The sequence below is a fragment of the Eublepharis macularius genome, chromosome 1 (genome assembly GCF_028583425.1).
Source record: "Eublepharis macularius isolate TG4126 chromosome 1, MPM_Emac_v1.0, whole genome shotgun sequence".
Taxonomy (NCBI): Eukaryota; Metazoa; Chordata; class Lepidosauria; order Squamata; family Eublepharidae; genus Eublepharis; species Eublepharis macularius.
The window spans coordinates 19791542-19804535 of NC_072790.1; the positions used below are offsets into that span (position 1 = coordinate 19791542).

At 47.2% G+C, this 12994-nt stretch overlaps 1 protein-coding gene across 1 annotated transcript; it reads left to right on the forward strand.

Annotated features, from left to right (window-relative positions):
* The first annotated feature begins 224 nt into the window (after positions 1–224).
* On the forward strand, positions 225–8460 carry TMEM17 (transmembrane protein 17). Its single transcript, XM_054986999.1, has 4 exons — positions 225–374; positions 1725–1828; positions 6077–6190; positions 7638–8460. Exons 1-4 carry the CDS (start codon positions 269–271, stop codon positions 7989–7991), a joined length of 678 nt encoding a protein of 225 aa, XP_054842974.1. The 5' UTR covers positions 225–268; the 3' UTR covers positions 7992–8460.
* The last annotated feature ends 4534 nt before the right edge of the window (positions 8461–12994 follow it).

The window sequence follows — 12994 nt, forward strand, 5'->3', positions numbered from 1 at the left end:
GTGAAGATTTTCCTTAAGATAGCTCTTCTAACGACAGGCTTCCTTTTAACCCACCCAGTTTTTAATTTAATTTAAATGTTTATCTGGCTCCCCCTCCCCCCTGCAGATGCATGGAGGAGAAAACAGGACTGGAACCTGAAATGAAGGTTTCACAGAACGCTTCCGTCCTATACCCCTTTGGGCGAAAGCGCGCTTGCGCAGAGCGTCTGAGTGGCCTCGTTACTATGGCAACGAGGAGAGGCCCTCCGTGGAAGGGTCGCCTTCATTCATGTCGCTGCCGGAGCCTGTCAGGAGGCGACTGAGCAATTTTAGCCGGACCGTTTTTACCGACAACAACCGCACCGGTCCCGAGAGCCGAAGCGACAATATCCCAGGTGAGGCTATCGTCGGTCGCCAGCTACCAAGATGGCGGCGGAATCGTCACGGGTTGCGGATGCTGGGATGTATGATAGAAGGGAAAGAGGGCTGCCAGAAAGCAATATGGAGGGTTCGGGTTCAGGCTTCCTTTCTCTGTTGTGGACGCAAATGCGCGCGGGCCGGAACCCTGCGGCATTTCCATGCCCTGAGTTGGGGGTGCCTTTTTTGCTTTCAGGCCACTCCAGTAACACTGGCCGGGTGCGTTTCCTCGGACAAAAGACTCATTGCGTTCAATGGGATTTTCTCCCGAGGAAGAGCAGTTAGGATCTGCAGCCTTCATTCCTCTAAACGTTTAACATACTTGCAAAGGATCCCTTTAATTTTTTTTTTAAAAAATGCAAGAGCAGCCTGACTTAACTCCAAGGTTGCCAGCCTCCAGGTGAGGCCTGGAGAACCCCTGGAATTACAACTGACCTCCAGACTACAGAGCTCAGTCCCCCTGAAGAAACAGCTGCTTTGGAGGATGGATTCCATGGCATTATACCCATCTGAGGTCCCTCCCTTGCTGAACCTCACCCTCCCCAGGCTTCACTCTCCCCAGATCTCCAGGAATTCCCCGAGCCAGAGTTGGCAACCCTACTTAAGTCCAACTAAGTAATCTGGTAGCATTACTGTGGCTCCAGTGGCAGCCTCTGGGGTTGGCGGGCGGGGGGGAGCACAGCAGCCCGGGAATCTCTTTGGGAGCAATATCCCTAGCAACATCTACTCAGAATTAAGTCCCATGTTATTCAATGGGGCGTACTCCCAGGAAAGTGTTCTTGCAATTGCAGCCTTTGTAATGTCTCCCCCATCCCCTCCCAGTTCTTGTGTTCCCATTTTACAGGTGAAGACTGGGGGGCGGGGGGGAAGCATAGTGAGAAATGTTGGACTCCACAGCTCAAACTGCAGCCCTGGACATGGGCTGCCCCGGGTTGCCAATCTCCAGGTAGGGACTGGATTTCTCCTGGAATTACAGCTGATCTCCAGATAACAACAACTGTTTATATAATGCTCTTCTATACAGATTAGTGCCCCATTCAGAGCCGGGAACGTAGTCGGTGTTATCATTGTCCCCACAATATGGCTGGGGAGCTGAGGCTGAGAGGAATGGCTTACCTCAGGCCACCTGCTGAACTCATGGCAATGGTGGGGTTCAAACCAGCAGAGTGCTGATTTGCAACAAACCACTTAACCACTATGGAAAAACAGTTTTATTCCAGCATAAGCTTTCATGGACTTTGTCAGATGTGTACAATATTTTTAGCCCAGAAGGTGCCAGAAGATGCCTGCTTATAGGTAACAGACCGTCACTTTCTTTATCTCTCCAGATAACGAACTCGTCTCAAATTTGCCCTTGCAGATGTCCCTCTATTTCAACCTTTACTTTTTCCCATTTTGGTGGGTGAGCAGTGTTGTCATGCTACAACTGAAGGTGAGTCCTGAAAACAGTCGGGACTCTTAACACTTCCAGACTGTCATTTCTTGTTTCCCCTCTGTAAGGAGGGAGGGCACCTATTTTTTCCTTGCTTTGAGGTGCATCTGATTGCAGCAGTTCAGGGCAATTGTTCCACACTGTAGGTTTTTATGTGGAACTTCCCTGTGTGTGAGACAGAATGGGCTTTTAACTGAAAGATTTACTAAGTGCAGCACCCAGAGAGTGAAAGGGAAAGGCTTAAGAACTGTTTGAAGGGAGAATGATTGACAGGCTGCTCCCCCCCCCTCCACCCCTCTCTGTGATTGTCCATTGAGAAGGTAACAATTCATGCTGACAGAATTGTGGAAGCAGTTGAAGCCTGGAGTCTGAAAAGGAGGGTCAGCCTAATAATCCTCTGTGTGAGGAAAAAGGAAAAGTTTGCCCTAACTGAGACAGCTTTAGATTTCTGGAAAAATTTTAATTAAGGAACTAAAGTTTTGAAAGAGTGGGGTTTCTGCAGACATACATCAGTTAAAAAGTAAATGGCTGTTAAAAATTAAAAGAGCTCAAATGGCCTCAGAATGCCTCTGTGGGGGAAGGAGGGGTCCCTCCTTTCCCCCTCAAGCCGTTTCCCTGTGTCACAATAGCATGGGAGAAGTCCCCCCCCCCTTTTTTTACTGCTCCTAAAGGGCGGTATATAAATCAAATATTATTATTACTATTATCATCATGATCATCATTATCCACTGAAAGTGTGTATGTCTGTGTGTATGCGGGCGGCGGCGGGGGGATATTAAAGGTTAATACTGAGGCAAATTCTGCTTCGGAATCACCTAATCACCAGTAAATCATTATTAACGCTAAGAAATGCTTTTGCAGCTGCATTCTCATTTGTGCATTGTTAATCATGAACTTTCGAATAGGCCTGGTGCTTTTTTGTTTTTTAAAAAGGTACTGGTATATATATGGTTGTACTGATTTTTACCAATTCCACCACCCACCCACCCACCCCCTACTCACCAACACCTTTGAGATCCTCCCTCAAAGGTGTTGGTGAGTACCATCATACACACATGTACAGAGAGAGAGAGAGAGAGAGAGAGACCTGATTAGACCAGTTACTGTGTTTGGCCATTGCTGCAGGTGTCTCTTGTTGGTTTCTATGGAGGGCATGCTGGGCAGGATGGAGAACATGGATTATGAGAAGCACCCTGAAGCTTTTTCTCACCCTGGATAGATAGCAAAGTAGTAGTATCCCTTTTATTTCCAGGAGACCCCCACATACTTCTATAGGCTTGCCTGTCTCTTTCTCTTCAGATTGCATGTTGAAAAGGAACCAAGCACACAGTGCACACAGAACTTAAAAATGGCACCCAGGCATGGTGTTTGGGTGTGCTCTTAGAAAGAATGTGTCAGGTGGCATGTTACCAGAACTGCTTTTTATTATAAGGGGGAAATTAGCTTTAGCAGTCTGTAACTTAAAATTAGCGCGGATCTTAACCTATGTCTACGGAGGTCCCGATTCCAGACACTCTAGTGAAAAAGAGGCAAACAATGTGGCGTAAGCCTAAACTTGCACAAGCATACAAGAGAACACACAAGATCTAAGAAATATAGAGTAGGAAATACAGAGACTTTCGCATTAGCTGGTTCCCAACGATGGTGGGGAATACTCACTTATCCTGAAGCGAAGCAGAGACACAGCAGCGAGGTGGCCCAATGCCAGCACTGGGACCACAGACGGACAGCGAGGGGTTCTGGATAGGAATGGCCTAAGCCACGGACAGCAGGGGGGGGTCTGGATAGGAATGGCCTAAGCCACAGACAGCGAGGGGTTCTGGATGGGAATGGCCTAAGCACCGAGTGGTCTGGGAGACCAGCTTAAATACCCCAAAACGTACCCTGGGGCAGGTGCTGTACTTGGTGGTTCTCACAGATTAAAACAAAGGTCCTAATGGGTTACTGAATGGCTTGGATGGGCCACTTTGGTAATCAGATTGTGATAAGTGACACCTCAGGGAGAGGGGACAAAAGAGGGAGGGGGAAATCCAAGTGGGCTGAAAGGATGTTCCAGCGGACAGGGCTTGTCCTGATGTCATCAGCTTCTGGAATGCGGAGGTTTCTTTGAGATGCATTCTCTAAGTGCTTGGGATGGTCGGCACTTAGTTCCTTCTCCGGGACGGCTCCTAAGATATGCAGAGCGGGGCGAGGTACTCTCGCTGCGGACGTGGTGTGCCCGCTTCGCCGAAATGGCTTCCCAAAGCAGTCTTTTCCTCTGGGTCTTCTGGCTGTCTGAGAGCATGGATGCCGGCTGGGCATAGCTGGGGCTGGGTAGCAGGCTGCCCGGTAGCAAGGGCAAGCTCGGGGACCGACCCGCGGGAGGCTCCAGGCGGGAACTGACCAGGGAGCGCCTAGCCAGGCTCGCTGGAGGTTTCCCCGGCAGGCGCCCGGCTGCTAGCAGCGGCTTGGGCCCATATGAGGCAGGCTTCCATGGAGGCAGGGGGAACAGCACACAAAACACAGTCCAAAGCAGGGAACAGGCACGGTCTGTGGTAGATGGCTATGCAGGCACGGGGCACGCTTGTAACACAGTCCAAACACACACTGGGAAGTCCAGATACAGGTCTGGGCAGGGCTGCCCAGTAAAAGAGTCCTTTGTGCAGTTAACCAAACATGGAGTCAGTAAACTGCACAGTCTATTGCAACAGCAGGGTAATTAAACAGCAGACAGGAAACTGACACGTGTACCAGAACACACACGTGCAGGGCAGTCTTTGTGTAGCAGCAGTGAAACAGTAACGCAGGAAACTTTAACACAGTTCATGGCAGGCCTTAAAGCAGGAGAGGGGGCCTACTTGGCAACAGGCATTGAGGAGAGGATTGGCTGCTTGTTTCCCACATTCTGATTGGCCATTGCTGGTTCATTTAACTCATGTGCGGTATATCACTGTTTTGGTGTATTGATAGTATGCAACTTTAATAAAAAAACAACTGTCCACTGTCCATCATGTAACAAAAGAAAATGGCAAAGGAGGGCAGAGCAATGAGAAATGGCAGAGGCATTACAGACAGGTGGAAAAAATGAAATCAAGCTTCTTCAGTAAAAAAAAATTAGAGGAAAACAGGTTTCAGAAAGAGTGGAGAAAAAATGGAGACAGCAAGAGATATGTAATGAAGTTATGAGTAAATAATTAACAAACTGGTAACGAAGAAAAATGAAACTAGAACATTAGGGCTGTTTGGAAGATGCAGAGCTGTTATGCCGAATAATAGCAGCAGGGCTTTTTTCTGGGAAAAGAGGAGGTGGAACTCAGTGAGTTGCAAGCACAGGGGACAACTGTTGGCGGGAGGTGGTGCCCCTGGTACCACATGTGCGCGCGCAAAGTGCACGCATGGTCCCAGGGCCAATGACGTCACCTTGGGTCAGCTGGAACAAGGGGGGGAGTTTTTAAAAGTTTAAATCACCCTTGGCGAAAATGGTCACATGGCTGGTGGTCCCGCCCCCTGATCGCCAGAGGGCCTTGGGCAATCGGGGCAGGGCCACCAGCCATGTGACCATTTTCAAGAGGTTCCGGAACTCCATTCCATCGCGTTCTAGCTGAAAAAAAGCCGTGGCAGCCTGTATGTCAGAAGGCTTCCTTGGAAGGTTGAAAGGGTTAGCATTTGTTGCAGTTGGATAGAGGGCAGAGCTAGATGTGCAGGTTTTTAAAGAGCTGGGTCTGGGGAACAACTTGAGTTCCCTGCAGCTACACAGCAGCTTTGGGAAGTAGCTGTTAAAAATAAAGGAGACCCTAAATGACCTCAGAATGCCTCTTTGGGGGGGGAGGGGCTCCCCCTCCCTCCTTACACCATTTCTCCCTGTCCAAATAGCAGGGGAGGGAGGTTTCCCCCCTGTTTTTTCTGCTTCATGTGGAGTATTCTGTGCATATGGAGCAGTAAAAAAAGCGGGGGGGACTCCTGTGCTATTGTGACATGAGGAAACGGCTTGAAGGGGGAAGGAGAGCCCCCTTCTGAGGCTACTTGGCCTCTATTTTATTTACTTTTTAACTGCTGTATGTCTGCAGAAACCTGAGTTGGGTCTTGGGAACCCAGACCCAACTCTTTAAAAACCTGAACGTCTAGCTTGGCCCTTAGATGCAGCTCACATTGAAGAAATCATGGTTAGAAAAACAGCAGTACAATGTGGATTTCAAGAAGATGCATATATGAGTAGGATTACATTGTTCAAGTGGAGAATTTATTTTTTCCGTTCCTTTTCACTTATAGTATCCAGTCCTACCAGACTACTACAAATTCATTCTGGTGACGATCACGATATTAACTTCTCTGATAGAGGCTATCCGTCTATATCTGGGATACATGGGCAACTTACAGGAGAAGGTAAATTTCCTTCACTTCCCTGAGGATCAGACTTGGAAAGCTGGATACAGATTGGTGCCATGATACTGGGAAAGGTTATGGATTGGATTTAAACTGAATTTTCCAAGTGCAGAACGGAACTTCTGCACTGCAGCCCCCTGATCTTCATTAAGTGCTGGTCCTGGGGTGTTGGGGGCCTGAAGGAATGACATTGGTGGGGGGAGTCTGCATTGGGAACAGAGGTCGGTGGAAATTGATGGTTTAGTGTGAACCCAACTGTTTTCTTTCACTCCTCACACCATTTCAATGACTGAAATAAGCTCTTTCAGGTTGTTACCAATCTAGGGAGGAACAAAGGTTGATAACTCTCTCTTTGAACATTTGAATTACATTATATACATGTTTAAATATTATTAATTTTACTAAAACCCTGTTGCTAATAGTTGTAAATATTCTTTGACTGAAATCTTTATATAATTACAGACTCCGAATACAGCTGTGGAAGGGATGATTGTACCTAAAGTACAAGGGAGATGGCTTGTAAGAATTTTCCATTGGTCTGCCATCTCTCCTTGGCTGAAGTTTCAAATTCACTCTAAACTTAGACCATGTTCTATCTGAAGCTTAATCTGAACAAGGGGGTTGAATTTGTTAACACGCCTCAGGGGGTGTGTAAAATAAGATGAGAAAGAAATGCTCCAGCATATATGCAAGATGCATTTCTCCAGCCCATGAGAAATCAGCAGTGCCTGTATGGTGTCTTTAAGTGCATTGACAGCAATGGACAGAAATGTGCTAAAATTTATGTTTGTCATTGTGTTCCTCCTCCTTAAGACGAGCTTGCAAGTTCCTTTTCTTCTCTCTTCCCCCCCTCCCCGCCTCTAGGATCTTTGTGTACTAGCAATTGTTGTCTGTGTAGGTTCCCAGAAAAATGCTATATAAGATCACCCCTTATTACTGCCTCCCAAAGCAACTCTGCTGCTGTCATGGAGCAAGACAAATCCCCCCCCCTTTCAGAGCAGCTAAAATGCAATATTCCTACTGAAAAAAGGCTGGCAAGCAACTGCTGTCTTTTCTCCTCCTTCCCCCTCCTGTTTGTTTGCTATTCTCCCTGTCACTGTAGTGAAACAGAGAATGACATTTGACCAAGATGTCTGCCTGGAAAGTCTGGTAATGACATTTCACTCTCTTGGCAGGACGGTCTTAAAAGCCCTAGCTACAACCACCACAACAACAGCAACCACAGCTCTTTCTCTGGACGAGAGGAGATGCTGCAAAAGCCCCATAATCTGGCAGTGAAAAGCATCTCTCAAACTTTTTGTGAACTGTCCCTCCCCCACCCAGGTTTGCACTTTAGACTTTTGCTAGACTTGATAGATAAATAGCCTTTCTGTACTTTCATTCTCCCAGTCATTCTGTTGTCAGGGTGGTTAGTATACGGATACCAATTCCTTTTTTCTCTGTATAGGTTCCTGAATTGGCTGGCTTTTGGCTCCTGAGTCTCTTTTTGCAACTACCCTTAATCCTCTTCCTGCTTTTCAACGAAGGTCTGAAGATCCAGCCGCTAGAGCGAGCCGTCCACATCATCTTTGTAGCCTTTCTCATTTTCCAAGTCGTCATTGCCTTTCTTACTCTAAAAAAAATGGTGAATCAGCTGGCAACTCGGTTCCGCCTCCACGAATTTGACCAGCTGGACAATCCTCTCCCGTCCAATAATCAGGGTGGGCAGAAAACAAAAGTAGAAACTCCAAGGGTGGTGGGTTCCCCTATGGAAGGAATTCATTCCACCAGTATTGGCTGGGGGTCTGCAGTGAGGGCGTAACGGTATTATGGAGCATTTATCTGTCGAAAAATGGTTCCTGTTGCATTTATTATTGGTGTTTCATTAGAGCTCACGTTGTGAAACAGAGCAAAAAGCTGCTCTTCCACAAAGCAGCTGAGATGGGGAATTCACCTGCCTGTCTTCATTATAGGCTGATCTAGATGAATTGAAACATGAAACCCATGAAAAGTATCACTGTGAGAAGATCCTGCTTGTCTCATTGCAGCAAAGAGCAGGGAATTAGTTTTCCATCTTGCTCATGGTACCTTTCAAATGTAAGCCATGTGGATTTTGCCTTCCCCTGTAATGTTCAAGCATATGTTCCTCACAGACATTCACCCACAGAAAAAAATTATCACTATCAGCTCTCTGACTTCACAGTTCATTTTAATGCTTGGCAGGCAATGCGTGAATGGAGATTTTTTTTGTTTTAAACTTTGGGTACAGGGGAGTTTTTTTTAAAGTTTCAATAACAGTTGCAAATGAATATTTTGTATAATAAATATATTTGTAGCAAACTATAGCTTTTCTCATTAAATTATGATATGCAGATAGTAAGATCTCTCTCAGCGTTCACAAGGGAGACTTGGGGCGGGGGGAAAGGTCTTCCAAACTGTTCTAAAATGTGGCAACAGAATTGGCATGAGGGATCTCTCTCAGGAGTTCTTTACCAGGTTTAAAACAAAGGCAAGGGGCCATGCAAGACACAGAGGTACAGCCTATATCCAAATGCTACACATTCCTGCAATGTTATGCAAAATAACTGGGTGTTCTTTTTAATTTTACTATGCCACTGCATCCATGCAGTATGCTGTTAGTGACTTCTGCTGTTTTATTTTTTAAACTACTTCACATTGAAAAGTTTCTTCTGTCTTTCCCCTCCCTGTCCCCCACTCTGCCCCTTGCTTTGGAACACTGTTCAGAGTTTCGTGCAACGGGGTTCCTTAGAACTGTCAATTCCCAAGCTAGTTTCTAATCATTCAGGCTTAGTCAAGCTAACTTCAGATATCACATCTAGCTCCAATTAAGCTGAGATATGCACAAATGTTGTTGTGCTTGACTGTACACCTCATGCCTTCTATCATGAAAGGATATTAAAGGTTCCTGGTATGAAACAAACACTGCTATAGGGATCCAAGAGAATTGGAGATTGTTTGCGCTCTTCAGATCAGGAAACCATGGTTTAGAATCCTGAGGTGGGGGGGGAAGTAAGCAACCTCAACTTCTCCTGCATACCTGCTGTTGTATATCATAGGGAACCACCGTTTGTTTAAAATCAGGAATCCTTAATTGCATTCCTCGTGAGCAGAAGGGTTGTGTGCATCTTGCAGTCACGTGGCAGCCAAGCTGTATTTATACACAACTCAACTGAAGCATGTTGACTCCATTGCAGAGCTCCATGCATTCCAGGTAGGGGTGTGCAGGGCCAGCCTGATTCAGTATTCCTGATTCGGGTTTACCCAAATCAGGAAACTGATTCGGAGTAAAGGGAAACCTCAGTAAAACGATTCGGGATACCCAAATCTGAACGATTCGGGTATGATTAGGAAAGATTCGGCCGTTATTTTCAATGGCGAACATGCTCCCGGCTTTCTGGGAGCCTGGGGGTGCCATTTTCTTTCCGAATCAAACCAAGCTTGGTGGGGACCTTCTACTAACTCTCCTCTAACTACCCCCCAGGTTTCAGAAAGATTGGAATTTGGAGGGCCATGTTATGCCTCCCCAAAGAAGGTGCCCCCATCCTCCTACACTCTCCATTATTCTCTATGGGGAAAAACAAGTCATCTTTCTAGGTGGCTTGGGGTGGCATTTTGCAAGCAAAATGCACCCAACTTTCAGGGGACATGCTCCCACCTGTCCTCCCACCCTCCCCCAAGTTTCAGGGAGATAGCACTTTGGGGGACATTTTATGGCCTCCTAAAGAAGGTGCCCCTATCCTCCCACTCCACTATTCCCTATGGGGAAAAAAGGCTTGTCTGGCTAGGGGTGGCATTTTGCATGCAAAATGCCCCCAACCTTCAGGGGCCCATCTCCCACCTGTCCTCCCACCCTCCACCAAGGCTCAAGCAGATCCCACTTTGGGGGGCCATTTTATGGCCTCCCAACGGAGCTTCTCTTACCCCCCTCCTACTCCATTATTTCCTATGGGGGAAAAAAGAGGCTTGTCTGGCTAGGGGTGGCATTTTTCATGCAGAATGCCCCCAACTTTCAGGGGACCTGCTCCCACCTGTCCTCCCACCCTCCACCAAGGCTCAAACAGATCCCACTTTGGGGGGCCATTTTATGCCCCCCCAAGGGTGGTTCTCCTGCCACACCACTTAATGTCTTTCTACGGTGGGGAAGACTTCCACACAGCAGAAACACATGGGATTGGGGCTGCCAATGGCCACAGCCACAGTCCACCTGCACCCAAATTGCCAAAGACCGCACATCCCCTCCCCAAAACCTAACCTCCCCTGTGGCCAGCCACTCACTCTCTATTGATTCCTGTTATGGGAAAGAGTCCAGTAGCACCTTTAAGACTAACCAATTTTATTGTAGCATAAGCTTTCGAGAATCAAGTTCTCTTCGTCAGATGCATGGTACATATCTCCCACAGCAGGAACCCACAGAATGTGGCATCTATGGCCACAGGCACAGTCCTCCTTTTAAATCCACCCCCCACAGCCCCACACAGACTCAAAGACACCCTCCCCAACATTCCCACACTGGCCACTACCCCAAGAGCAGGCTTGCCAGCCGTCCCCCATTGTTTCCTATGATGGGAACTTTTAAACTCTCTTTCCCAGGGCAATTATGCACAGCCCAGGGGTGCCATAATGGAGGGCACACTTCTGAGTACGAGCTCGTCCCTGTGAAAGCACACCTGAACCACAGACACCCTCCCCAAAATATTCCCACACACACCTACAGAGATGGCTGGCCAGCCAGCCCCATTGTTCCCTATGATGGGAACTTACTTCACACCAAAGAAGAAAACACAAACACACTGAATAAAGTTTTTTAAAAATTATTTTCTAACTTTCAAAGTACAACTAGGCAAAGTATTGTGACACATTACACCAGCAGTCTCCCACACACAAAAATCACACAACTCACTTCACATCAGAGAATCACAAAAACACAATTGCTGTCAAAAACTTTTTTTTAACTGCTTTAGGTTACACAGTAGGAGGGCACAACAGGACATGAAAGCAGTCTACCACACAAAAATCACACAACTCACTACACATCAGAGAATCACAAAAACACAATTGCTGTCAAAAACTTTTCTTTAACTGCTTTAGGTTACACAGTAGGAGGGCACAACAGGGCATGAAAGCAGTCTACTACACAAAAAGAACACACAACTCACTTCACATCAGAGAATCTAACTTCATGCAATCATACCATGAGGGGCAAACCCCCCCCCATGCAGCCTGCTGCTCCACGAAGTACTCAAGCATGCCACAGGTGGAGTTCCAGCGAGTGGTAACGTCCGAGAACAGTACATGCTCCGGCATGCCTGTTCTGGCCTGCTTCTGGCGCAGTTCGTGAGTGGCTGTCACGCTGCACGACTTGGGAGCCTCCGATATTTCTAGAGCAGCAACTGGAATTCACAAGTCATGGGATCATGTGGTTCCGCAGTGGAGCCCGCCCCAAGCGCATCTCACTATTAGGTGAAGCTTGTGGGCCGCACAGTAAATGCACTCTTGGCTCACTAGTTGCGGTGCTGCCCTCATGTTGCTACCACCATCCGTCACCATGCATCCCACGGTGGCAGGGGCCTGGCCTGCCCACTCATCCAACTGTCTACTCAGGGCGGCAGCAATGTTATCCGCTGTGTGTGCCATGTCGAGAACCTCAAACCAACAATAAGGCGCCACAATGAAATATATAACAAAGTACAAATCAATTTAGTCGTGTATACTATGTACAATAATAAAGTATGTTCATACAAAAATGACAGTATAATCAAACATTCTTAATGTGACTAATTGCTTCACAATAGACCATAAACCAGCAATTAGTCACATTGTTAAGAATGTTTGATTATACTGTCATTTTTGTATGAATATACTTTATTATTGTACATAGTATACACGATTAAATTGATTTGTACTTTGTTATATATTTCATTGTGGCTCCTTATTGTTGGTTTGTCGTTTATTGTGTCTAAGGGGCCGCCTCTGGTTCTGTTGTGTATGTCAAGAACCTCAGCATGGAGCAAGGCCTTGTGGTAGCCGGCCTAGTGGTCTCTCATCCTTCCCTGCCTAACTGCATCGGAAATAATGGAGTAGGAGGAGGGGTAAGAGCAGCTTCTTTGGGAGGCCATAAAATGGCCCCCCAAAGTGGGATCTGCTTGAGCCTTGGTGGAGGGTGGGAGGAGAGGTGGGAGCAGGTCCCCTGAAGGTTGGGGGCATTTTGCATACAAAATGTCACCCCTAGCCAGACAAGCCTCTTTTTTCCCCCATAGTAAAGAGTGGAGTAGGAGGGGGGTAAGAGCAGCTCCTTTGGGAGGCCATAAAATGGCCCCCCAAAGTGGGATCTGCTTGAGCCTTGGTGGAGGGTGGGAGGACAGGTGGGAGATGGGCCCCTGAAGGTTGGGGGCATTTTGCATGCAAAATGCCACCCCTAGCCAGATAAGCCTTTTTTTTCCCCATAGGGAATAGTGGAGTGGGAGGATAGGGGCACCTTCTTTGGGAGGGCATTCAAAGTGGGGGTGGGAGGACAGGTGGGAGCATGTCCCCTGAAAGTTGGGTGCATTTTGCTTGCAAAATGCCACCCCAAGCCACCTAGAAAGATGACTTGTTTTTCCCCATAGAGTATAATGGAGAGTGTAGGAGGATGGGGGCACCTTCTTTGGGGAGGCATAACATGCCCCCCCAAATTCCAATCTTTCTGAAACCTGGGGGGTAGTTAGAGTTAGTAGAAGGTCCCCACCAAGTTTGGTTTGATTCAGAAAGAAAATGACCCCCCCAGACTCCCGGAAAGCCTGGAGCAAATGCAAACGGCTAGCAAAT